The 27,855-nt window shown below is 43.4% G+C and overlaps 1 protein-coding gene across 3 annotated transcripts in view; it reads left to right on the top strand.

Annotated features, from left to right (window-relative positions):
- Window positions 1-19,431, top strand: part of LSAMP (limbic system associated membrane protein) — a 1,399,704-nt gene extending 1,380,273 nt beyond the window's left edge. For 2 of the 3 annotated variants that reach the window (XM_083737171.1, XM_083737170.1), the window contains one exon: window positions 13,614-13,947. In XM_083737171.1, the coding sequence (XP_083593297.1) occupies window positions 13,614-13,711 (98 nt within the window). In that variant the 3' untranslated portion in view covers window positions 13,712-13,947. Of the gene's footprint in view, window positions 1-13,613 lie in introns of all 3 variants that reach the window. The other variant, XM_083737172.1, reaches the window with a different exon arrangement.
- The last annotated feature ends 8,424 nt before the right edge of the window (window positions 19,432-27,855 follow it).

The following is a 27,855-nucleotide window of genomic DNA, read 5'->3' as shown; positions in this document are numbered from 1 at the left end:
TCAGACCAAAATGAGACATTTGCAGCACCACATCTCAAACTATATCTGTAATGGGCAGTACCTTCCTATGTTGTGGAGTCCAGTGTGCCTGAAAATATTTATTTTGCTGGAATGATCTCAATTTCAAATCCAAAGGAACATTCCATATAAAATATTCTAATTCCCTCTTCCACATATATCTAAGTTCCTGAACTACTCTCTTGCAAAGATCCATAAGCATTTATAAACAACAGTTATGGGTTCAACTTTCTGTAAGGAAAAACCTCATTTCTGCAGAAAAGCTGATTAACGTTTGCTCCAATTCAGCAGCGGAGAGTGGGTTTTCCCAGAGGAAAGCAACAGGACAAGCGGAAGTGTGGGCAAGCCCTTAGAATGAGAATAGGATGCAAATAGAGCATTATGAACTTGATACTTCTAGCAGTGAAATTGGGGATATTTTTCCCTGTACAGCAGAGAAGCAGGAGGAAAAATCCCTAAGTGTAGCCTACTAAGTACCAGCTGCAAATCCCCAAAGCCTTGGAACTGAGTACAGAGCCTTGGAAGAAAGAAATTAATAACTTTCAAAGCATGACCTTGAAAATGGAATTAACAGTACCCCCCCCCCCTTTAAGCCTCTCTGATAATAAAGATTTCATCTTCAGAAACCATGGCAAACAGAGTCAGCAGACTAGAGAAATGACTTCTAGCTGAGGTGCTGGCATGTGTAAAACCCCAAGCTCTCCAGGCCGCAAGGGGAGGGGAGACGAAATATGTCCCTTCCTCTGTGTTCTTGCTCCAGCTGCATAACTTGTTTCTCTTTACCTACTTCTGCTTTGTTCCCAAGACACATCAAGGAATACCATAGGCACAAGCATCATTGCACACAATAGCCTTTATGAACCTGGTGCCTTCCAGATGTTGTGGACTACAACTCCCATCAGCATGTGCTGGCTGGCACTGGTGGGAGTTGTAGTCCAAAACTACTGGAGCACAGCAGGTTGGTGAAGGCTAACATACAGCAATGCAAGAGTCCACGTTCAGATCTCCCTGGTGTTTCCAGACTTCATCGTAAGAACCTAAGAAGAGCCTACCAGATAAGGTCCATCTAGCCCAGCATCCTTCTCTCACAGTGGCCAACAAGATAATAATAATAATAATAATAATAATAATAATAATAATAATAATAATAATAAATTATTTATATCCCGCCCTCCCCAGCCGAAGCCAGGCTCAGGGCGGCTAACAACAATAAAACAGTACAACATTCTAAAAACATTTCATTATAAAAATTAATTAAAATCAAATTGATGGCAACCATTAAGCTAAAGTTCTGTGAAGATTGCCAAAGGAGGGAGTCAGGCTGTGCCCTGACCAAAGGCCTGGTGGAACAGCTCTGTCTTGCAGGCCCTGCGGAAAGATGTCAAGTCCCGCAGGGCTCTAGTCTCTTGTGACAGAGCGTTCCACCAGATTGGAGCCGCAGCCGAAAAAGCCCTGGCTCTAGTTGAGGCCAGCCTAACCTCTATGTGGCCTGGGACCTTCAGGATGGTTTTATTTGAAGACCATAAGTTCCTCTGTGGGACATACCGGGAGAGGCGGTCCCGTAGGTACGAGGGTCCTAGGCCGTATAGGGCTTTAAAGGTTAAAACCAGCACCTTAAACCTGATCCTGTTCTCCACCGGGAGCCAGTGCAGCTGCTATAGCACTGGGTGAATGTGATCTTGCAGCGAAGACCCCGTAAGGAGTCTCGCCACGGCATTCTGCACCTGCTGGAGTTTCTGGGTCAGTCTCAAGGGCAGCCCCATGTAGAGCGAGTTACAATAATCCAGTCTGGAGGTGGCTGTCGTGTGGATCACAGTGGCTAGGTCAGTGCGAGAGAGGTAAGGAGCCAACTGCTTAGCTTGGCGGAGATGAAAAAATGCCGCCTTTGTTATAGCTGTAATCTGCGCCTCCATGGAGAGGGAGGTATCCAAGATTACACCCAAACTCTTAACGGACGGTGCTGGCACTAACTGTACCCCCGCAAGAGATGGGAGTTGCCCCCTCAATCCCATATCGTCCCGCCCCAGCCAGAGGACCTCTGTCTTCGAAGGATTTAACTTCAACCGGCTCCCACGTAACCATCCAGCCACAGCTTCCAAATATCTATGATACCCATGGGAAGCCTAAAAGTAGGATCTGGGCACAACTGCAGTCTCCCCACTTGTAATTCCCACATCAGAGGCATATTTGCCAGGGCATTTTTTAAACATATAAAGTGTGGTGGGGATTCTCCCCCTCAGTCCTCATGAATTCCCCACCCCAACCCCGTGAACTCAAAATCCTCTCCCTCAGTTGTGCCCTTTTAATTCTGCTTGGCCCCAGGTTATATTCAGGGAAAACAAAATTCGGATTTAGAAGTTGTTTATGTTTTCCTCTAGACCAGAGTTTCCCAAACTTGGGTCTCTAGCTGTTGTCGGACTACAACTCCCATCATCCATAGCTAGCAGGACCAGAGCTCAGGGATGATGGGAATTGTAGTCCTAAAACAGCTAGAGACCCGAGTTTGGGAAACCCTGCTCTAGACTGTGATTTAGGATTTGCCATTGTGTTTTAAGCAAAACCTGGGCCTGTGCAAGTCATGTTGCTTAATTAGGCCTGTTAACTTTTTGGAGATCAGAGGTTAAGATGGGCACTGGCTTTTAACTTTACTTCAAGGAGGGAGAGGTTACCACCCTCACTACTTCATGACCAAGGACATGGTGAGTGGGGAGGTTCAGAGGCTTTGTGGGTGCCAGGTGAAGACCTTAAGGATGTCACTGTGCCCACAGATGCTACGTTGGTGGCTGCGGGCTTAAGCAATACACAAACTTCCTGTTCGATTCTCATTTTTCTCATTGTTTCCAATTTTAGAAGATGTGTCATTTCTTAATAAGTTCTCATTACATATGAGACTTATAGATCAGATAAAGAGATTTGCTGCTCTTTAACTGCTGAATTATTAACAGATTAGTTCTTAAATGCTAGCCAGTTCCTTATTTGTGCCAATTCTCCACCTTGTGGCAAAAGAATAGATTCTTGCTAAAGTACAGAGACCAAATGCAGGTGTGCCACTAGATGGCAGGCAACACCCACTTTTGCAAACGGAGTGAAAATCAGAGAGCTTGAAGCAATGTGTACTTTTTAGCAAAGCCCTGTGTATTATTATTTTTTAAAGACAGAACCAACCTCTCTGAATATCATGTAAATGCACCCTTACCCTGCCACACGTAAGTAAATATAAATCAGATTTATACACCTAATTACTGACACTTCTCATGGATTCCAGCCCCTATTTCTTTTTAAAACAGAACCTTTCCTACTGCATGCGAAGTGTGATATTGTGTTTAGAGCCCAGTATTACCACCTACAGATTTGCTAATCAACACTCCATTGCCCCAGGAGATTCATAACTTCTTCCTGGTAGCACTGAGCTCAATTCTCACTTCGGGATCCTTTTTCTTGCCTTTGCCAGACTTCCAGTGTCAAGAAACATTTTTTTAAATGTTTGCCACTACACCAGACAGGAACTCTTTTGTAACAACTTACAAAACATGCAAGCATTTCATACCGCAAATGGTGAAAAGGCTGTCTTTGGAATAGAATATACCCGTTTCTGCAGGCAAATGAAAATTGAGAATGTGTGATTCGTATTAGGGGCATACAATAATGATTTAAACCGTCATTCATTCCACTGTTTGCTCATTAAAATAGATTCCATTTTGTTATCCATTCATTTGAATTTCACTGTAACCACTGGCAGCCCGGGAGAGGGGAGACTGAATCTCCCTCTCCAACTCGCAACTGCCATTGCTGCACAAAGAGAGAGAAAGCCTGCATTTTTATTTGCAGGCTTCATTCTCACTCTTCTCGGGGCAACACAAAGTAGAAAAATAAGCTTCTTTCCTCTCCTTCATTCTCCCCACCTGAAGAGAGAGAAGGAGGACCACAGCCTTTGTTTACCTCCTGCCTGCCTGCGGCAGCAGTAATACATACACAAGAAAGTTTGCAAAGCTCATTCCATGCCGATCCTTTCCACCTTGATGTCCCACCTGTCTCCCTTGATCCACCTCGTTCCGCCCCACCCTCGGTCTCACTCACTTACAGGCTCAGCCAAGCTCCACCCTTCCCCTTCCACTTTAGCCAAACCGTAGCCCAGACAAGCCACAGAAGGACAGACTGGGGCAGCTCCCCAGCAACTGTTCTGTTCTGCTGCTACTTCTCTCCTCCCTGACCTCCTATATCACTGAGGCAGAAATGATGGCATCAGTGTGAGGTATGTACTGACAGCCATAATGGTTGCTAGAGAGCTAGCCCAATTTATCCTACCTGTTCCTCTGTTACTTGGCTGATCTGCCCTCCCACTTCCTTACTTGCCTACCTGGGCCACCTACCTGCTATTCTGCCACCTGTTGGCAGCCATGCAAACTGCAGCATGATAACATCCTTCCAATTCTATCATGTAGCAAGATAAGTTTTGCATTTGCTTTGGATGAACCCTGAATTCTTCAGAGAGGGATGTGACTTATCCAAAGACAATGTCCTTCAAGTGTGTCCAAAGCAAATTAGTCTCTCCCTGAAGCTTCAGGAACAAGTTGAAGGAGCACAAAGGCACGACACTGTGTCTGTGAAAATGGATCCATTTCCCCAAAAGTAAAATGCCAGCAATGTAAGTGAGGAGAGTATAGGTGTTTGTTTGTTTTTAACCTAAATGGAATAACTTTAATATGTCTCTCCTTATTTCCAGTTACAATGCTTTTTGAAATGATTGTAGAAGGAGTACTAATATCTTCTTACTGAACTTTGTACCTGTGTGTCTGTGGCAACAGAGAAAGTTGCAGTAATTAGGGCATCCAAGAATGGCTTGAGAGGCAGCACTAACTGGGAGATGCCTGGTGCCCTACTGCTGTCTGCTCTGCATAGCTGTCAAGTGTCCCTTATTTGAAGGGACAGTCCCTTATTCCAGCGCCATGTCCTGCTGCTGTCCCTTATTGATGGATGTCCCTTAAATGATGCTCCTTAAGTTTTGAAGGAAGCAGCTCCTCTCCCTCCCTCCCTACCGGCCAGGGAGGAGGGAGGCTCCAACTGTGTTGCTTGGCTGTGTTGCTCACCCAATAAGAAGTCTAAGAACGACTGGGGGTGGTGGAGCTTGCATGCCTTGTGTGTGGCTAGTTAATGCAAGCTGAGGGGGGGTTTGAATGCTGGATGCCATTTTGTTGCACATGCTGCTGCAAACTTTGCAGTGCAAAGCCAGTGCAAAGTCAGTTCCTCCACAGCCCCCTGGAGAGATTTGGGGAGGCTACAGAGAATGTACAGAGGGGAAAGAGTGGGAGACGTCCTGTTATGCCGGTAGAAATTCTCACACTGATGGGACATATTGGTTGATTTTCACCCAAATGGTAGCAAACAAGCAAATAATGTACAAACAAAACACCTAAAAATGCCTACACTCCCTAACCTCTACACCTATCCATCTGAATTTTTTCTGGTTATGTACCTAGAGACATGTGCCAATTTATACAAATTCCACCCACCCCGAATCCCAAGGCGTAAGTGAATCTTTGTCTCCCAAACTTTAAAAACTCACATTGCACACACAAAATCTGAACCCATCTGTCTGTATGTTGGTAGGCTTCATTCTCTCAGGAGCAGCAGAAATTCAGTCTGATTTCAAAAACCAAAATATTATATGCAATGTTACTTTTAAAAAACAAAACACAAAATGTAAAGGCTAATTGTGTGTGTGCATGCAAATGTGTGTGCGCGCACACAAGCCCAGCACCTACTTGTCTGAAATTGGCTGGCATCATCCATAGGGACACCTGTGCCTACAATTTTCATCGAATCATCATTAAAATATTGTGCCTGCTTGTTGTTCTTCCCATTATTGCAATGGAACTACGCAAAGCGCCGTATTTTCTAAAGAGATGTTTTGATTTGAATCCAATACATAGTGAGTTTCCTCCCAAGCAGTCCAAGCTGAATCATCTCACTTTCTGAAGTGCCAAAGTGGGATCAGAACTGAATCTTGTCTTGTATATGCCCCTAGTGATTTACTAATTCCACAACTTCTCTACACAGCATATTCCACCTACTTTTTATTAACCTGCAAGTTCCTTACTGATTGCTAAGATCTACATCTCTCTACCTTACAACAGAGTATTCTTGAAACTAAGAATGCTAAGCTATTTGAAGCCCTTTCTCCCTTTCCATTCACATTTCATCAATCAAATAAAATTCTCAGTGGTAAAAAATTAAAAATAACAATTCAAACAATGCTTGAAATGTGAATTGTTAGGTTTGAAAAACATTATGGTTGGGCAGGTTTGTAAGGAAAGAGCAGAATGTTGCCATTACAGAGCAGGGAAATTCAGCATGCTGTGTCTTTGGGTTTGAAATGAATTAGCAAGAATTAAAGTGATCATTTGGCTGTGAGCATTTGGAGATGTCAAGGTTTGTAAAGGATCAGAGGACAGGGAATTAGTTTGCCCAAAACTTGCTCACATCACAATTCTAGAAATGGCAAATGCTGCCCAGTAGCAACAGATAGTTTCTTTAAAATGCAACATTTTCCAATATTGGTCAAAGGGCTTTTCTTACTATATTTATTAGCCTTGCTGCAGTGAGAGACAGCATGCAGCAGGTGGCACCAAAGCCTACAAGATCAGCTGTCAGTGCTTCCCTTCTCTTCCCCTCTCACTCACTTTCTCCCTCTCCCGTTTTGATAAAGAGTTCTAATGGTATAAAGAAGAAAACACCATTCAACATTTTGCTGATAAAAGCATGCATACCCATGGGCAAAGCCAGGAGTTTTGCTGGGCGGGCAGGCTCTTGTTAGGAGGGGACAGGCTTTTGTTACAGGGGCAGAACCTCAGATTTGTATTATTTTTAATAGATTTTGATTGATTGGGGGGTCAGCTGCCCCCTGTCCCCCCCCCCTTTGCTATGCCCATGTGCCCACACACTCACACTCTGCAGCATTAGTGGACCATGTCAGAATCTCCTACCATGCTGCCTCCATTACCAGCCTTTTTCTCTGCTTCAGTACAAGGCACAGGTCACCATGCATCATCCTAGTTTTCCCAAGAGATCCCTGGAATACATTGTTTAATCACAGTTCGCCTCAGTGACTACTCACTTCAAAATGATAATGAATCCAAAATCTTGGACGCTTGAAGTAATGATAAAATGCTGTATCTGGTCCATGGATCTTCATAACTGCTGCATGCAGTGCCATAGCGAAATAGCAGAGCATCTGCTTTGCATGCAGACGGTTCTACATACGAACAGACAGGTCCCAAACAGAATGTCTTGTGTGAAATTCTGGAGAGCTATTGCCAGCTAGTGTAGAAAATACCCAGCTAGATAGACTCATGGGGTTTGTCTGTTCCTAATCCCCAACCCTTTCCACCTTCCTCCAAGCACTGTCTCCACAATCTTCTACCTTCCAATCCTTCCTCTGCCACCAATCTAAACCATCCATGTACTATATTTGCACTAGTCCAGAGGTCTCCAAACTAAGGCCCACGGGCCGGATAAGGCCCGAGGGACTCATTTATCCGGCCCACAGCATCCCCTGCCGCTGCCCGCTCTTACCAGCGCTGTGCAGCATGGCTGCCCACTTCTGGGTCAGAAGAGCACCAGAAATAGCTTGTGTGCATGCACAAGCGTTGTTTGCGCATGTGCAAGCATTATTTCCAGTGCACATCTGGGTCCGAGAAGGCCCATGCACATGCGCACAAGCTGTTTCCGGAAGTGCGCTGGAAACAGTGTGTGCGCACGCGTATGGGCATGCGCTCCCCCGCCCTCCGGCCCACCACACGATCGGCGCTGGAGACACTGGCCCGAGGCGCGGTAAGTTTGCTGACTAGTCTTTCATCATGCAGTCCCCACTGGAGGATTTGTAGTGCCACAAATATGAATTTGCATAAAGTCAGAGTGCAGCTCTCATGGGAGGTTTTGAGGTGCTTCATGTCAACCCAGAATTTGCATGAAGTCAGGGGACTGGAGCAAAAGAGAAGGCAGGTTGCGCAACAGTAGTGGCATAGGAGCAAGAAGGGGGGGAACACTGAGAGGGGGAAAGTGGTGGGTCAAAACAACCGGAGAAGCCTGAATAGATGGGGAAGGGATACGGCTGCCATACGTCTGGGAAATAGAGTCTGGGAGGAAATTCCCTTCTCACTGTAATAGTTTTAAACCACCACTGTTTTCCTCTCAGTGTTCCCCCTGCCTGTTCTACTCAAACCTTTGTCGTTGCTTAAAACCACCACTCTTTTCCTCCCAGTGCCCTTTCATTTCTGCCATTGTTTAAAACAGCCACTATTCCTTCTCAGTGTCGCTGCTTGTTGCTGCTTTACTCAAACCTTTTCACTCCTGGTACAAACAGCGGCGGAGGAAGCTGCTCAGGGACCCATAGGGGCAGGATGAGCACCCCACAGGGGTGGAGCACACCATAGGGCCTCCAGAGTCTGCCTGCCTCCTCCCACTCAGCCACCCTACAGCTGGGGGGGGGGCAGTGGGAGGACCATTTGGGCAGTGTGGAGCCTGCGTGTGCCCGAACCACTGCATCTCTCCCAGAAGAGACATGTGACTTGGGCACGCTGCAGGCCCCGCGGTGAGTGCCACCCGGCATCTTGTCACACACCCCCTCAGTGATGACACCAAGGGTGGCCCCCACAGCCACCGCAAGCCCCTTCCTCCAACCCTGGGCACAGTGTGCTGTCTTTACATGAAGTTCCTGATTCAATGTTATTATTGGAACATGTATTTTATGAACAACCAAACACCCATATACATCCAATATCCATCATTTAATCTTCTCTAATTGAGCAAACTAACAGATGGGCTTGTTCTTAAGAGTCTATTCATCTTAAAAATACAGAGACATATAGCTACAGAATTAGGAGGGCTGTAGAATAGGGAGGAGGCATGGAAATGGGGTGGTCTCTGTGCAAGAGGGAGGTTTAAACAAAAGGAGGCAGGAAAAGCATGGTGAAGATGAAAATGTGGTGTCTTTGCAAAGGAGCTGTAAAATAGATAGGAGAAGGCAAGGAAATGTGAGTCGTTTGTGTGCAATAGGTAACTGAGAAAAGAAGGGAGGAGGGAAGAGAAAGAAGGAGTGAACTGGGAATACAAAGCAGGGTTGTAAACAAGGAGGGAAGAAAGTGTGGGAATTGGGTGAAGATGAAATGAGGGGGTATGAAATGGGCTGCAGAATAGGAGGTGTGGCTTCATATTTGGGCAGAAGGTGAAAAGGGTGCTCAGTAGTTACAATGTGTGGTAGGGGAGAGATTCAGGACCATGGGCTGCAGAAGAGGAGGTGGGAGAAGAAGGCACAGACATGGTGAAAACTGGTGAATTGGGGCTGTAGAATAGAAGAGAGAAAGCTGGGATGATTTATTGTTTGGTCAAACAAGTAAATTGCATTGTGGAGGGTTTGGTGCGGGGTTGACGAGTGGAGTGGACAGGGTGGCAAATCCCCCCCACACACACACACAATGTGTGGCAGCATTGCCATAACTGCATTACAGTATAAGATACCAAAGACTTGCAAGATGGTAGGATCTGTCCTGAGTAGCTTGCATTGGAGTTGTTTTTCTTATTTTAAAATTCTATTTGAACCAGAGATGGCTATTGAACGAAATTTGAACAGATGCTGACATAATTTCTAGGAAGCCTTGGAGAACTATTCATGCATCCATTCCGGGACACTGATTCATGCTGCTCCTATAGAAACTGTATTTCATGCTGCTGCTTTTTGTTTTCCCCGCAGTTTCTTAAGCTTTTTGCTATTTCTCCTTCAAGAAGATATGACTCATGTTAAGTACAAGAGCTATGGGTTCAGGGCTAAAGCTATGTGAATGGAAGACTTATATTTGAAAACTAATAGCTTGGTTTCTTGTAATATTTTATGGTAAAGTAGGGCTTAAATCAGATTTGGGTTAATTATTAGACCACTGGAATGATGACAGACTGCTAGGGCAGCTTACTGTAGACTTAGGCCCCATCTGCATTATACATTCCCAGGGCAGTTTAACAATCAAGCCCTCTTACCAGGGAACTCTGGGAAATGTAGTTCTGTGAAGGGAATAGGGGTCTCCCTAACAAACTAGGATTCTTTGGTGGAAGCCATGACTGTTTAATGTAGTATAATAATGCTTTAAAGGCATAGCGCAGATGGGATTTCCGTGCTGCTCAAGTATGCAGGTTTTGTAAGTACCCAGTTGATGTATTCCACATCAAAATAACACTCCATATTATTTTCCCATTTAATCCAGATGTACCATTTCCAAACAAAAATCTGGTAAATTAAAAAACAACAACACAGAAACAATAACTCCAGATTAAACAGGGGATTTGGAGAGAATGAGATAACATGTTGATGAGGATGGTGCCATGTGGATGCTGGGGGGGAAAGGTTGCATTTATAAGTAGCATCCACAAGTTCTGCCCCATGGAAATGCCCTAAATCTTCTTGACTCAGTACTAACTTCAATAAGCTATGAAAGCATTGGAAAGCAAAAGTGTACTTAAAGAAAGTGAGCAGTCAGAGAGAGAGAAATATCCATTCTATACATTTTGTATGTTTCTTGAATATTCAAATAGGTTTCCCAATGTTTATCTTAAGGATGCCAGCTCAGTTGGTGGCATGCTTAATAATGTCAGAATAATGTTAATAATCTCAGCATGTGTACACTTGCAATATATACTGTTTGGAAATTGTTTCGTACCATTTTAGTCTTGTAGGACAAATAGGTCCAAGAATTCAGTTGTCACTGTTGTCATGGTGTAGCAGCATTCCCTGTCCAACAGTAGAATTCTCTAGTAGAATGCACATAACTAGGATTTAGATCCAGATGTATATGTGTACAGCAGCTAAGACAGTGCTCCTATCCTTGTGAGTTTATCAGCAATCTTACTGATCAGCTGTTTTGTGAGGAGGGGCAGGAGGGGGTTTAATTCAGTCCTCCGTTCCTCCACCCAAATACTTCATCAATAACAAATATCCTTTTTTCTGAGCAGGACTTCCTGCATACAGTCTTGGAAGTTAGACCAGGGAAGAGCACTTCATAGAGCATTTTTTTGGCCCCACATTTCTCTAGCTAGCAAGAGAGTCTTCAGAATAGCTGAGGTTCAGTTTGAAGCAAAGGATTCTATTGGATTTACATAATGCAAAATGCAATGTCAACTGACTCACAGGCATATATTGCAGGGTGTATAGAGCTGCCACTGCAGGGAATACCAAACGGAATCTCTGCCTGGAGATCATTCCAGGCAGGAGAGTAGCAAATGGGAAGCTGAATGAAAGGGCGTCCGTCGTGTTAGCAGTTAATAGTCCTGTTGCGATTCTGCATTATTTGTTGCTGCGGCAGTGAGCGCCTTCCGTTTTCCCCACCCTTGTAAAAATCAAAGCTTTGCTGGCATTCCTGTTGCTCCTCCCCATAGGACTTGCCCTGCAGGAGCACAAACGTTACATTGAAATAATTCCCCCTCCCGATTACCAGATAAATAATTATGCAACCTCCCCTGGGACTGAAGGCATTTGCTGATTGGTTCCATGTTTTATTGATTAGAGTGCTGTGATGAATCTGCCCCGGAGGAGCCAGCGTCTGGCTGTAAGCAGACGGTCGTCAATGTGCAGAATTATAACGAGTCCTGGCATTCAAGGGCCACCACACACAGGGAGAGCAAACAGGTGGACCACACTGCCTCCCAAGGAAGGGAGGAGGGAACAAAAGCTCAAAGAGAGAGCCACTGCTCAGTCTCTCCCTCTGCCCCCCACATGACTTTATGACAGGAAATGGGGACCAGTCCTTAAAGGGAGGCTGATAACCTTTTCAGTAGCTTGTGATCCATTCCTTGGTGGGAGAAACAGTCAGTTACCAGCAAAAACAGGTATCAATCCCAACTCCACCTTCTTCAACTCAGTGTGATGCTGGAGGCAGATTGCTGTTTGTTCCAATTCCACAGTAAAGAGTGTGCTTTCCAGCAGAAAGCTGTGGGGCAAACTGATCATAGCAGTGCTTTCTAACCACAAGACAAGATGAAGTGTGGATGAACCCTAATTCGCATGATAATGAAACTTACATGAGGAAAACATTTTTATCTATAAATCCTTTGAACAGCTTGCTTCCTACATACTGCAATGACCCCCTACTCTCCCGTGCTCCAGATCAGGGCCTTAACCACACCATCCATGACTTATGGGGATTTGAGGGATTTCTTAGTAGCTGTCACACAACACTGACTGAGTACAAACAGATGATTCTGAGGTTTGCCCTCCCATCTCAAAGTGTCTATCATCTTGCATGGTACATATTTGGCATATATGATAGATAGATGGATGATGATAGATAGATAGATGATAGATAGATGATAGATATAGATAGATAAATAGATAGATGATAGATAGATAGATAGATAGATAGATAGATAGATAGATAGATAGATGATAGATAGATGATAGATAGATGATGATAGATAGATAGATAGATGATGATAGATAGATAGATAGATAGATAGATAGATAGATAGATGATAGATAGATAGATGATAGGTAGAGATAGATAGATGATAGATGATTGATAGATAGATAGATAGATAGATAGAGATAGATAGATGATAGATAGATATAGATAGATAGATAGATAGATAGATAGATAGATAGATAGATAGATAGATAGATGATAGATAGATAGTAAGTAGATTAGATAGCCTTATGCTTTAAAAAGCAACATATTATTGTCCTTTTCCTAAAATCCTTGCCAGGCAAGCCTTTCAGTGTGTGTGTGTGTGTGTGTGTGTGTGTGTGTGTGTGTGTACAGTGGTACCTCAGTTTTCAAACGTCTTCATTGACATACATTTCGTTTTTTGAACGCCGTAAACCCGGAAGTAAATGCTTCGGTTTTCAAACATGCTTCGGAAGTCGAACATGCCACTCAGCTTCCATGTTGAGTTTTCCATATTGAGTATTCCATATTGAGTTTTTGGTGTTAAAACGTTTCATAACTCAAATGGTCTTCTGGAACGGATTACATTCAAAAACTGAGGTACCTCTGTATATATGTGGATACAAATCTGAGCTCAAAATATTGAGGGGTTGGACTTCAAAAGGAGATAATGGATAGGATTCACTTAACAAGCCCCGTTGGCAGAAGCCCTGCGCAAGGACTTCCATTTTTGTGATGCAGTTCTCCAGTCCCCAGTTGGTCTGAGAACCCCTGGAACATTATGTGTGGGAAGAAGAGGGGGGTTGTTCTGTCTGGCAAGCGACAATGCATATGCAAATGGAATATTTGTCATGTCAAATTCCACCCAACGGCATTTCTCTCTCCTTCGTATATCTTCTCATCTCTGGAATTGGTTATAAGGCATTTTTGGGTTGCCTTGGGTAAGTTAAAGTGACTAACAAATTTAATAAACAATAATAAATAATAAGAGCAACACATCTTAACTACTCCCATTCTGATTTCTCCTAGCAGGAGACACAAAAAATACAGGGGCAGGGGAGACGGACCTTATCTGCTAGAGTGTGGTTTTTCCTTTGTATTTCTCTTCTTGTATAGTTTGTATGTAATCCCCCACCCCCTATTTTTTGTCTTCTTTCTCTCATCCCATAGGACCTGGTACAGGGATAGCAGGCAATGGATCAATGTGTCTGGCCGTACCACTGTGGCTCTTGGCAGCTTCCGTGCTCTGCCTACTCAGCAAATGTTAATAACATCCGAATTTTAAAAAAAGGAAAAAAAAATATTAAAAACCCAGCAACAACAAGAACAACAACACACAAAGCAAAACAAAAATATGTGTCATACAGGAGACAGAGCAAGAGAGAGAGCGAGAGAGAGAGAGAGAACGGGGGAAAGGACAGTTTCTTCCACAATTTTATGTGTGTACCGCAACAAAGGGGGAAAATTTCAGTGAAGAAGATTCAGCAACATTTATTCCAACAAACTGTCAAGTCACTGACCACCCAGGAGTAAGGAAGCCTAGATGGATCACTCTGTGGAGACTGGATCCTGCCAAGGATGCCAAGATGCTGTAAAAAAAGAAATATCAACAATGAAATTATTGTTATTCTCTCCATTCCCTCATATCATTCCTTCCTTCCTTCCTTCCTTCCTTCCTTCCTTCCTTCCTTCCTTCCTTCCTTCCTGGAAAGAGATGGCCTTTGCTTTGGTGTTGATAGTCACAACATTTTGATTGGCATGCTTATTTCTTAAATTGATACTTAACCTTTTCAGATTTCCGGCAAACAGTGATGCAAATTTCTGTAGCTACTGGTGTCCCATGAAGAAACTCCATGTGGTCCTTTGTTTGCTGCTTCCCCTATTAAGCTCTCCCATATTTTCCTTTGTACCTGAAGCCCACAATGTTTTGATTATGCCGAAACATACCAACATTACTCATCTGCCCTCTTGTTCTTAACAGGCCTCGCTTTCTCTCATAAGTGTGTGTGTGTGTTCACAGAGGGGCAGGCATGGGTGTATCTGTGTGCGTGTCTCTCTCTCAAAAGCATGCAAAGGGGGCAGCCCCTGTGTACATAAGCTCATCATGCTGTAGATAATGACTTGCTGTGTACATGAGTTCAAACATTAGCTTGGATGTGAACGCAGGGGAGCAAGGACATGAGCAAAGTCTTCCGCAGCAAAATTTTGCCTCAACTTCTTTTTGTGATCCCAGTTTTGAGGAGCTGGTCCTTAGCCTTCTCCTGTTCTCCAGCTGAATTCATCATGGTAGCTTTCAAATGGAACGTATATATTGTCCCTGTTTAACTCTTCAGTTTGCTTTTATCAGAGCAGGACTAGCGAGCCTCCAAGGCCATAGATAGCCAAGTCCCAAAGAGGCTGCTGAATGAATTATATGAAGATTTGAGGGTGTCAAAGTCTGGAATGAGAGAAGGTTGAATGATATTAGATCTATTAGATCTCACAATGTGGACAACTGTTTGGTAAATTTCTTATAACTGCATAGCCCATTGTCCAGAGGGCTTGTTCTGTCCACTGCCCTCAGGCAAGGCAGCATCAGGCTCTGTGCATAAAAGACCAGTGGTCTGGAGTCAAAGAAATGAGGGAAATCAACAGAATCCAGGAGGTTCATCAGAAGGTCCAGAAAGCCAGAGAGATTAACTTCAGGACAAAGAGAAGAGTTCCTGAAGAAAGACTGCTGCAGCCTGCAGATCAGAGTTTCCCAAATTTGGGTCTCCAGCTGCTGTTGGACTACAACTCCCATTATCCCTAGCTAGCAGAACCAGTGGTCAGGGTTGATGGGAACTGTAGTCTGAAAACAGCTAGAGATCCAAGTTTGGGAAACCCTGTTGTAGGTGCAAATTATATTGCACCAGCCACTGCTACTTACAGCATGTGTAGCTTGGCTACACAAAGCCCTAGCATTGCTCTATCCCTTGGTCTTTATCTTCCAGCCTTATTGCTATGCTTAATTTGCACTGGTGGGCATCTTTTCTGTGTGTGAACTGAAATAGATGTGGTCAAAGTCAGGTGACCCTGGTAACTGGGAGATCTCAGACTTCATAGGATGACTACAGGAAAGCAAAAAAATCAACCCTCTCCAGTAGGGATTTTATCTCACAGTGGTTCTAAAATTATTAATTTCATGGTTAGTAACCATTATGACCCCTGAGCCTGATCAGCTTTCCAATATTTCCCCCCCTCTGATTAGAAATCTCAGGAGGGTGCACTGTACTCAACACTCAGCAATACATAATTCTATAAAGTCAACTTTCTTATAACTATGGTAAAAACAAATAGAAATCTGCCAGAAAGAACAAAGTATTTCTATTACTACCATCATTTTGACTTTATACCCTTCGAATAACCAGAAATACACTTAGAAAGTTTCTATGGTTTGAAACTTAGGAAAGCCATCTCCCAAAACCTGAGCAGAGGTCTCCTTGCAAAAGGAAGTTTGAAAAAGGTTTGACAGGCAACTACTATCCACTTGGTGTTTTTTCAGTGTAAATCTTTTCTCTTTTATTTTTTACTGTGCTTGGCTCTTGGCATTCCTACCACAGAAGTAATCCAAGTGCAGGAGATTAATTGGACGCTCATTATAAATTGCAGATGGAGATGGAGAAGAGATTGTGTGTCTCAAGCCAGGTCACTAAGAGGGGTCTGTGCATCCCTGGTGTGAGTTGGAACCTTATCTTTCAGTAATTGAGTCACCTTTGTTTATTTCAGTACTTTACTTGCACTGGTTTGTCATCGAAAATTGGGCAGATATGAAACTAACAGTTGCCTGTAATTCCCATTCCAGATGCCAAATATCCTAGAAAGGGCAAGCTGAACTACTTATGAATTCCTGGCCCAAAGAGGCTGCCTGTAATTTTTAGAAATTGCGAGTGTAACTGGCAGCAGGAATATAACATGAATATAATATGCCCATGTCATGCGTTGATTAAAGGAAAACGAGTGCCCTTCATAGCTTATTGTCAAACTCGTGGTAAAAGTACCAGCCTTTTGCCCCAGCCACAGATTTGGCTAGACCTCACAAGTGCAATCCAATTGCATGGTCTCAGTTTATCCATAAAAGGGGTGGGTTCTGGAAAACAACACTAAGATTTATATAAATGCTTCTTTCTCTTTGGGGAATTGTAGATTCCTCATCTACAAGGATGCAGTGGGAGGGATGTAGGAACTGCATAAGGGAAATCTACTCTTCTAAATTGCCCAGTTCCACATCCATAGTTTTCATTCCACTGAATTGCTAAGCAACAAATATCTCCTTTTCTCAATCATTTCAAATCAGTATAACTAAACTGTGCCATCAGCAGTTGTAGAAGCTGAGTGGTTCTAACCTGTAATGCAATTCCTGTATTAGCAAAAGTGGTCATTTACGGGTTGGAAATACAGATGTAAAGAGAGAGAGAGAGAGTGTGTGTGTGTGTGTGTGTGTGTACATGTGTGTATGCATGCTCTCACACATGCATTAAGTCCTTCCTTTTACTATAATGAGTACCAGCCATTTACAAAAAGCTCCCTGTAGCTCCATGCCCACACAGCAAGACAGCTCTCACCTTGATCAACAGCATGGCAGAATCCCCTCCTGCTGCTTTAGCGATTTATTTTCGCTGAGGTCTGCAATTTGGGGCAGACTCAGGCAGTCAATTAAGCAGCCACCCAGGCTTCTCAGTACCATCCTTCCAAGACTTGCAATTTACTGTTAGACAGTTAGTATTCTGTAAAGGTAGGAAGCAGAACAGAGAAGTAAGGGGTGGCTGGAGGGTGAGATACAGACAGGAGAGAGCATTCAGCTCTTGGGGAATACCCAACACTGAATTTTGCTACAGCGGCATGGGTCTGACAAGAAATAAATTTACAAAGCAATCCTTCCCACATGCACACATTGTGTGCCTTGCAAAAAGGCAAAAACTGCTGCTGCTGCTCAGATAGAATGAATCTCCAAACCACAGTTTAGTTTCAGAGAGAGCCAGAGAGCACTTCCTCGTCACTCAAATAGAAAATTGCTCCTCATGCTTTTGTTTCGCAGGTAAGGCTGAAAGCCTATAGTCCCTAGAAGGGCATCACATGAGATAACTCAGTTCTGCCCATCTGACTTCTGACACAGAGATTCAACATCAAAGAGGACAATTCAGAGTGGGATGAGCCTCCCTCTCTGACAGCACTGGCTCCTTCAGTGCTCTGACCTGACTGATATCAGAGCTCCAGTGTTGAAAGGGCCAATAGGGGTTGTGCTGAGAAGCAGCCGGGGTCCGAAGGATCCTGAGCCCTCCCAGTCAATTTCCAAGAGTCTCTAAACTTCTCTCTCCACTTTCTCTCCCTTTGGAAACAGTGGGAAGAAATGTTAAACTGACAAGCAAACAAATCTGAGAAACGGAGCAATATAAAAGGTGCCTCTTCCCTCACTTCCATCCTTCTGGCAAAGCCTGGTAGGGTATTGGCTGAAGTAGTTAAACCACATTTCGTTTCACACACACACACACCCTTAGGATTGCAACCTAAGTGTCCCAGACCACTACTGCAGGAAGCTACCATGTGGTCACCAAGCTGGATCATCCCAAATGGATTACTCCACTGTCTGAACAAAAGTACTGCTAGTGATTTGGCCAACACTTCAAAAAGGTGCTGGTTGTGTGTGTGTGTGTGTGTGTGTGTGTGTGTGCATGAGAGAGAGAGAGAGAGAGAGAGAGAGAGAGAGAGAGAGAGAGAGAGAGAAGCTGTTTGGGTGAAAAAAATCCACTGTGACTTGGGCTGGTTTTAATTGTGCCAGCAAAAACGCTTCCTTTTGCTTGGATTGCGGGTTGGCTCACTTGCCATGGCTTCTGGTAGTATGTTGTTTACAGAAATGGCATAAATATCTAGTAGCAAGGGATAGGGATTATTTGCCAGGCTTATACATATAAATGCATGCAATGAAATCCGCCCATGATCATGAGAGTAAAAACACATGTGTAACTGCATAGGAGGAAATGACTCTGGGGATGTGATTTTAAGTAGGAAAGTGATGGATGAGAGAAGTGTTGAGTACCCCACTGGTTCTCTACTCCAAATTGCTCCTTCTGAATCTGTTTTTTTTCCCCACCATGCAGAAGCAGCTGCTGGGATTTTATTGCACATTTGCATGTAAAATGCCCCTCTACCCTGAGCTTTAAAGAGAAATTTGTCAATGAGTTTTATTTTCAGACCTGAAACAACTTATCCTTCCCAACACTACTGGTACTGAAACTTGCCAGAAGTCAGATATATGATTCCCTATATAATTAATTAGTTCATTAAGAAATTAATTGCCTTATACAAAAAGTCTCAATGAAATAAATAATGCACACAAAATATGAAATATACAAATTTTTAAAACGCAATAGCAGCAACCCACTACAACTGAGAGAATTGTATCTGTAATTTGTATTCTAGTTATTCTGCATTGCCTTCTAAAATTTTGTGAAAGGTGATGAATAAGCAAAATAAATAAAACAAATAATAGTAGTATAGGGATTCAGTAGCTCAAGATAGGAGTCAGGAAGGATTCATTTCATAATAACAAAGGAAGTCCAGAATACCAGGAACTTGAGATAAAATAGTTGGGGATGGGGGTAGATTTCTCTCTGGGTTTCAAGTGAGAAATATATTATTGTTCTGTTTTAACCCCTTGCTCATTCCAGCTGGAAATGTAGGATCGGGGGTTGGGGCTATCAGTAGGGATCCAAATACACACACACACTTACTTCCCTTCTTTCTGAGAAACATCCATCACAATGAAGGGAAATTCTGGGACAAAGCACCTGAAATAGAAGGTTTCTTTAATAATAATAATAATAATAATAATATTTTTTAAAGAAACTGAAAGCTCCTTCATTGTCCGCCCTTTTCTCAAATTGAGCTTCTCCGGTGAGGTACTTGCCATTGAGGAAGGGAGAAGAAGCGATGTTGAACTCTTGAGGTCCGTCCCCCCCCCAAACAAAATTAAGCACTTGTGTTCCTGACAGTTCCTGATAGGTTCTTTCAGTGGATTTCAGACCTCATACACAGAGTCCTACATCACCCTCGGTTTATATGCTCATCAAATAAGATTATAATATCCCTATTTTATTTTATTTGTAGCAACATTGGAAAAGTGAGGGAAAACATTTAGCTAGGAGCAGGGTGGTAGGGGGGAGAGGAAGAGAAAAGGGTGCTTGGATGTACTTGTCTACCATTGTGGCTTGGTCCCTGGCCAAGGATACAAATTCCATTTCCTCATCCCTAGTGGCTGGTTTGCAATCCATTTTTTTCATGCAGAAAAGTTGTCAGAAGATCACTTTCCCCCTTCACTTTGCCATAGCGAAGTGGTCCTTCTGTGATATGGCCTTCTGAAATAAGCCCACAATTTACTTTTAGCATTTTTCACAATCTGGATAATTTTACTGTGAAAAGATGCTATTTTACCAGCCCAAAAATGAAGGGAAAATTCACTTTCTGGTGACTTTTGCAACTCAAGAGCACCCATGGCTCTTTCCCCTGTGATTTAAAGCTTCATCCCTAGTAACTGTTGTTTAAAATGATGAGTCCTGGGAGAAACCAGGACTGGTAAATGTGCTATAAGGACAGCCTTGGAGTCCTCATAGGAGTCCCAGTCTCCACTCATGGTGAATTCTACAGCTGTGTTCCAACACGAGGCAGAGAGGAGAGGCAGATAAGTAGGCCATGCCAGCTTCCCTGCCACCCCCTCCTAAACAATGATATTAAGAGAGGTATTTGGATACCCAGAAAATATTTGCGGACAAAAGAAATTTCAGCTAGGAAGGGAGATAGCTTAGGAACTGAAAAGAGCATCTTGTGATGTATCTGTTCCTTTCAACGCTGGTCAGATATTAAGAAAGTCAAGGTGAAGGACAACTGGAATAATGGATAATTCAGTGATATCTGGACTGTATATCAGAACCACCAGTGCACCTGCAGAAATACCTGGAGGTATTGACTGAAAACCATGATGAGCAAGCAAGACTTAAGTCTTTGTGTGACTTGGTGACTGCAAGCCATACATCTACTCCTGGAATGGAGTTAAGCTTCTGCTTTGGTGATTCTCATCTTTGTTGGCTCTTCTCATCCCTTTGTCAGGACTTTTGGGATGTGAGCACACCAACCCAGTAGAACCTCTGGTCTATTGGGAAAGAAGCTAAACCACATTCATCCCCCCGCCCCCAAAGTGCAGAATCCCTCATCACTAACATTGTTCTTCTGTGTCAATGCCATATCTGCTCTTTAGCTTTGCTTTGGTTGGGTCATTCACATAAGTGTTGGGCTGAATGCACTGTTTGGTTATTGTAGAGTTGCTGATAAACACTGTGCTACTGGCAGCAATGTGTGTTTTTTTAGGAAAAGAAGACTCAAATCTTATGTTTTTTAAAGTATACTTGTAAAATAACAAAAAAAAACAAAAAAACAAAAACACAGGGTTTTCCTTAGACAGGAGAAGATGGGCTGAAGCAGGAAACAGGAGAAAACTGCCAGACTTCATGGCTGGAAGAAAGGAGTAGGAATCAAAATTCCCCAGGCCCTCTGCCACTGACTCATCATGGCACCTTGGCCAACACTTTTATCTGTTCTATGCCCAAGCTTCTCCTCTGTGTAATATGAAAGTATTCAGAGGCACTTTCAAAGAAAGCTTGCATGGGAGTCACAAAGCTTTTAGCATTCTCTAGTTAATGAGAGAATGGCGGGTGGTACTTGTTTTGGAGGAATATTATTTAGTTTTTTGTCCCTACTCTGGAAACTCAAATGTTGCTTTTGTGCTTCCTGAGAGGAACTGAACATCCTCAGTACTCACTGGCCCCTGAACACTTTTGTTTTGTTTTTCATTAAGGCCACTAGGTGTTCCCGGGAGTCAGAAAGAGCAAGTAACTTTATGGTGGGGCATTATGGTGTTTCCACTCTTTCCTCTCGTGTGGTCCCTGCTTCCCTGTTTCCTTCCCCCCCTCACAGCCCTAAAAAAAAAAAAAAGCTACAGCCTGTCACCGTGCCTGCGTGGTGATTCAGAAGGGGACACCAGTTCCTCAAGACTGTAGGTGTAATCGTGTTTGATTGATGGAAGTTTAACATTTAGTGTTATAAAAACAAAAATACAAAAAAAAGATTGTATTTCTTCTACAAGTTTGTAAATATACGAGAGTGACATGAAATGTCCTGTAACATCCATGCAAAGGAAGAAACACTTAGGTATTAAGATGACCCATTACTTGCTAGCAGATTTCTAACCTTTCCCCAAGTGACTGAGGTTTAAAAGGAGTGGGATGCTTGCCTCTTCCACAGCATACCGAGAGAGCATGGAGGCAGCCATCTTGGAATATGTGAACTCCAAGCATGATTGGAGCGCACCATCATTTGTATGTGTCTTGCTATGCAGCAAAAGAATCAGCTACATATGCCTTTAAACTACCAAGGAGGTAGGTCTGAGGGTCACTGTGTACCTTGACAGCTTGATTATTTCCAGCCCACAGCCTTGGAGTTTGTAGATCACAAATCAAAAGCTCTCTCCCTAACATGTTGTGTGCATATTTGATCCTTTTAAGTGGTACAACTTCTGAAAGTCAAGGATACAGTTTTGACGCCAATGAAGGCAATGGGAGTATGGTCAATGACTTCAGTGGAAGTTAAGTTTTTATGCCTTTAATTCAGTATTAACTAAGCAAATGTCATCGTTTTCATCATGCCTCTAGATCACGAAAAAAAAAGACATATAATATTTGAGGCCACACCAGCGTTTTCAGGGGATTAACGAACATTGAATAACGGGGGCAGAGACAGGCTGAGATGCCTTTGCTTTCAGCCACACCAAAGGAGACCTCCATACATCATCATGTACTGTAATTCCTTTACACCTTCTCATGAAAGATTCCAAGTGAATGGAAAGGACATAACTCCTTCTGTACACTTGCTAGTACAATCTGCTGCAACAGTTCTAATTCCAACGAGTGCCACAGTTGACGTCCTCATTGCACCTGATATCACACCAAACTACAAACATCCAGATGTCCTGTGAATGTAAATTTCTGGGTTGTTCCTTGTGGGATGTGAGATATGGACGCTTTCAGTCTCCCTTTTGAGAGGGAATATATATTTCACTCTTGCTTCAAATTCACAGAAACATGGAAATAAATCTTTCACAGGAATGATGATCGGAAAGGTTTTTGAAGTGGAAAGCATGTGGTTTCTGGAGAATAAAATTTTGGTCAGGTGTTCAGTGACTTTTAAAAAAAACAACTATGCAAGACTGTAACCCTTGCATGCATATGCATTAACAAAAGGTGATTGAAGAGGGGAGAGGGAAAGGAAATACCCAAGTTTTTGTTTGTTTGTTTATAGAGATATATAAGGATGCCATCTGTTCATGGGCTACATAGAGAATTTCCCCCTCTTGTGAATGACAAGTATGTGTATTTCAGAGAGGCTGCATTTATCTGTCCCTTTAAAGATCTGAAGACATACAGTGATCCTGATGGGAAAATGTGATATCTTTAAATGCTTAGTTATTACTGTGGATGTTAATCTTAGCAAATAAACCAGAATCTGTGAAAGGCATCTTCCTCTCTTGAGAAGTAATTAGCCAGTGGTGGTAGAGAAGGAAGGTCACATGTTAGAAGGACAGGAATGACTTGAGCCAGTCAACGGAACCAGAATGGAATGCAGAACTTATTTCCCCTAAGTGATGTGGTGCCATCAGTTAATTGAGATGCCATCCTCCAAGCACCACAAAAGAAACCTTCACAAGTTATGCTACAGAATGCATCCTACCCCACCCTACATTTTTAAATGTAGATGACATGGTAAACAAAAAGCCATTTTGAATTCAGATGCTAGTTCCTGGAAATAAAGGTATATAATTAAGTGTGCAAAACAATTGGCCTTGTGAATTAACCACGCACACTGCCCTGTTCATGTATGCCAGGTACAATAGATACCACCCTGAGTTCTTTGACGAAAGGGTGAAATGAAAATGTAAAATAAAATAAAATAAAATATAAAATGCCGCTCAGTGCGATATCTTGATAGGGTTGCAGGAAATTCAAAAAGTATCGAGCATCTCCTGTGAAAGTGACTTGTGGGGTTAGAAATATGTCCTCTGCCTTGGTTGCTTCTGTAATTCCTAGTAGCTCAATTAACTCCTAAGGGTTGGATCCAGAGTGTTAGATCCCACTGAAATTAATCGGACTTCTGTTGAGTCATGGTTTAACTTGTCCCATTCATTTTAATGAGACTTAAGGACAACAAATGTCATCTAGATCCAACCCTATGTGAAACAACCATAACCTACATGGAACAACAATATGCAAGGAACATGGCCACCTAACTACTTTTCACTGAAAGCCTATCTCAAACTAGAGTGTTTTCCTTCTTCTGAAGTTGTTTCATTTGCTCCCCACTTTGGTCAAAGGCAGACATGCACTTGCACGGCGACACATGCAGATCCCACCACACAACCCCTTCTGCTTCCTGAACTACGACCACCCCATTACCTCGCCCACCTTCTCCACCTTCCCCCATGGCACATGCAACCTGATACAGACTTGCTGGACGTGCTGTATAATAAAAGTCATAAGCTTTGTGGCTTGTGGTGAGCTCCTGCTAACAAGAAAAGGGTTATGCAGACCAGGGCAGGGAGAGGGTGGTAAAGTTGTCTCCAGCAACTACCGGCCTTTCCCATTCCCCCATCTGCAGCCAAATTTTTCCTTTGGGTCTCGGGGAGAATATTCAGTCCCTTCTTGCTGCACTGCTGGGCAGTTAGAATTCTCCTCATTAACAGTGTTATATACATATAAATATATATATATATCTATATCTTTATATATATTTTTCCCCAGCACCGTAGACATGATCTGAACTTCTCTTTAATGAAAACGAAAACACGGCCATTCTATTTTGTTTTGTTTTGTTTTATTTCTGTCAGTTTTTCAACAAACAAACAAACAAACCTAGGTCTGTGGAAGAAAATTTTTAAAAGCGCAGTGTGTGTGTAAAAACAAAAAATGACAAAAGCTTTTTTTCTTTTTTTCTTTTCTCAATGTATTTAACTTCTGTTTTTGTGTCTCTGTTTATTTACATCTATGAATGCTCTGCTCTTTCTGTGGTCTTAAAAAAAACCCACAAAAAAACAAAAACGAAATAAACGTGAAAAGGAGGAGCTGAGTCTTCATTTCTTGTCATGTCTATGTTTATGGGGAGGGGCTGTGTCACAAAATGGAATGGGCAGGAATGGGGAAGAGAGCAAATTTCCCCATACTGTTGCTACTGTTTACTGTTTATAAAGCTATTATATGAAGTGCTATACATCTCAATTGCACCATATTCACGAATAAAAGAAAATGACATTTTATTGTTTCATTAAATAACATCTATTTACAAGAATATCCTTCCACCCTGTTTCTGCTTCAAAGAACCTGGGAAGCCTGAATGTCTGTGATCACAGTCCAGAGAATGGTATGACTAAATCCAATTGAAATCCATCTGAGTTGCTAATAAAGGTAAAGGTAAAGGACCCCTGACAGTTAAGTCCAGTTATGAACGACGCTGGGGTTGCGGCGCTTATCTCGCTTTACTGGCCGAGGGAGCCGACGTTTGTCCGCAGACAGTTTCTCCAGGTTTTGTGGCCAGCATGACTAAGCCGCTTCTGGCGAAACCAGAGCAGCACACGGAAACACTGTTTACCTTCCCGCTGGAGCGGTACCTTTTTATCTACTTGCACTTTGACATGCTTACGAACTACTAGGTGGGCAGGAGCTGGGACTTAGCAATGGGAGCTCACCCCATTGTGGGGATTCGTACCGCCGACCTTCCGATTGGCAAGCCCTAGGCTCAGTGATTTAGACCACAGTGCCACCCGTGTCCCTGAGTTGCTCATCGGCAAGTGCTTATTTCAGTTGGGACCAAGACACTCCTGATTCTTGACTGATCAGTTTGCGAAGCTAATCCATTGATTTCATGTCACCCCAGCACAAAATTCAGGTTCTTTTGTAATGTTGAAATAAGTCTGGATGATTATGTTTGATTGTGAATGTGCAGGAAAGATACAACACTTTGGCTTCTATAAACCCACAGACACAAACAAAAACTTTGAGCTTTCTACTCTACATGACTATTTTCAGTGGGAAGGTATCATCGTTTTTTTTTTCCCTCCATCAAAAATATGTCACCAAACATGCATTACAGCAGCTGTTCACTCCCCGGTGAAAAGAAAAAACACTTTCATGGATCCACACAGCTATTAAGACAAGCTCCATCCATTGGGCATGATTATGCAGTTGGCTAAAGCCATGGATTCTGGGAGGTGCAACGTGGCAGAAAGCTATTGGAGGACAGCCTGCCCTCCCTAAGCTAGCCTAGTACTGCCCTCAGGGGTGATTGATGATACTGTCACATAGGGATGGGGAGGAATTTGATAAACTCACCTTCCAAGGCTGGATCACCCAATGTGCACTGTTGGATCAGATGTTGTTCCACCTCAGAATCCTCAGTTCTGCCAAATTCCATGATGAAGGGTTGAGTATCTCCTTTCCTTTCCTTTCCTTTCCTTTCCTTTCCTTTCCTTTCCTTTCCTTTCCTTTCCTTTCCTTTCCCCTTTCCCCTTTCCCCTTTCCCCTTTCCCCTTTCCCCTTTCCATTCCTTTGTTATTAATGCCAGCCACCTAGAGGTGTAGCTAGTGTGCAGGGCACCTATTACCATGCATATTGAAAATGGCTCCTGGGAGTGATGGGACCTCATGACATGCTGTTTGCCATGAACCGGAAGAACAATGGAGAGAAGGAAGAGGAGGGAAAGGATCCCTGCAAGGGGTGTAGCTGGGACTGGGACACACCAGGGCAAGCTGAGGATTGGGACAGAGAGTTTGGTGTAGTAAGTACTCATAGGGTGACAAGAAAATGACAAGGGGATAGGGCAGCGGTTCTCAACCTGTGCGTCCCCAGATGTTGTTGGACTCCCATCATCCCTGAGATCTGGCCTTGCTAGCTAGGAGTGATGGGAGTTGTAGTTCAACAACATCTGAGGACCCACAGGTTGAGAAAGGCTGGGATAGAGGGTCAGTGAACAGGAACCAGAACAGCAGGGCCCATCACCAGAGCTAGAGAAGCCCCTGTCTCCACAAACATGGTGGGCTCTGAGGCATAAGGAGCAGAGGGTGAGGCAGGCAAGGGCTCATAGTCCAGCTCCCTAGCTGGCCAGGTGGGGGTCATTAGCTCTGGGAGGAGGGGTGGGATTTCTTAGCTGAAGTAGGCTTGGAACAGGTGAGGGTCACATGCCTCATCAAGCCCAGATGATGCAATCAGCATGCAGAATATAAAAGGGCAGCAGAGCTGAGGTGCTGTGTCTGCTCAGCTGCCCATGCTAATGGACCTTTACCTAGATGCTTCTGGACTTCCACGGGACTGTGCTTTGGTTTAGACACATGGATTGACCCTGGCCTGGGGACTTGACACCATGATTTGCCACCAGTTAGACCAGGGGTTCAGGACACTCTTGCTCTCAGGGAGATTCTATGCACACACCATAGGAGCAGTCATGTTTACTCCCTGTAGAATTTCCCTGAGAGTGATAGCATGGCTTCAGGTCTCATCGCTCCCAGAGGTTACTGCAAAAGTGTTTTGGAGATGCTCAGCAGCAGAATCCTATGGACTAGCTAGTCCTTTAGGACAGAGGTGAGCAAAAGGTAGGTCCGGATGTACTGAAAGATCTCTGGATAATTTGAAGTAGATCAGCAAGGATTTCTGGCTCCTAATAGTGTAACAAGGGCAACAACAAAATGCCTCCCCATCCCAGTGTGTGAGTGTGAGCATGTGCATGTGCTTTGCATGCAAATGATCCCAGGTTTAATTCCTGGTGACTCCAAGTAGGGCTGGGGAAGACTATATCTTAAATCCTTAACTCATCGTTAGTTTTGCTCACTTGCTGTCATGGGCCAATCACCAGGGACTCAGCTATACAGCTTCAAATATAATGTACCGGTATGTTTTAAGTGCATTATACAAGTGCGACACTAGATGGCGATGGTGAGCTTATGACAAATTCACTCTATTTTTCAAAAAAAAAATTAAAAAAGCATTTTCACAGTGGGGGTTTTTTAATATGTGTCTAGATTCCACCCAGCTCTCAGCCTAACCTGCCTCACATTGTGTCCAGATAACATACAATCCAGTGGTGTAGCATGGGGGGGCCCGGCCGCACCAGGCACAACATCTGGGGGTTAGGGTTAGGGGGCGCAAATCCACGGGTTAGATGGCGCAAATCCACAGGTTAGGGGGCGCAAACCCACAGTTAGGGGGTCAAATTACTTGCCTTGCCCTGGGTGCTGACAACCCACGCTACGCCACTGATACAATCACAGCTCTCACTTCACTCAATGGCTAAAACCCTCTGGTAG

The sequence above is a fragment of the Podarcis gaigeae genome (genome assembly GCF_964106915.1).
Source record: "Podarcis gaigeae genome assembly, chromosome: 4".
Classification (NCBI taxonomy): Eukaryota; Metazoa; Chordata; class Lepidosauria; order Squamata; family Lacertidae; genus Podarcis; species Podarcis gaigeae.
This window is presented reverse-complemented; position numbering and strand designations above follow the sequence as displayed.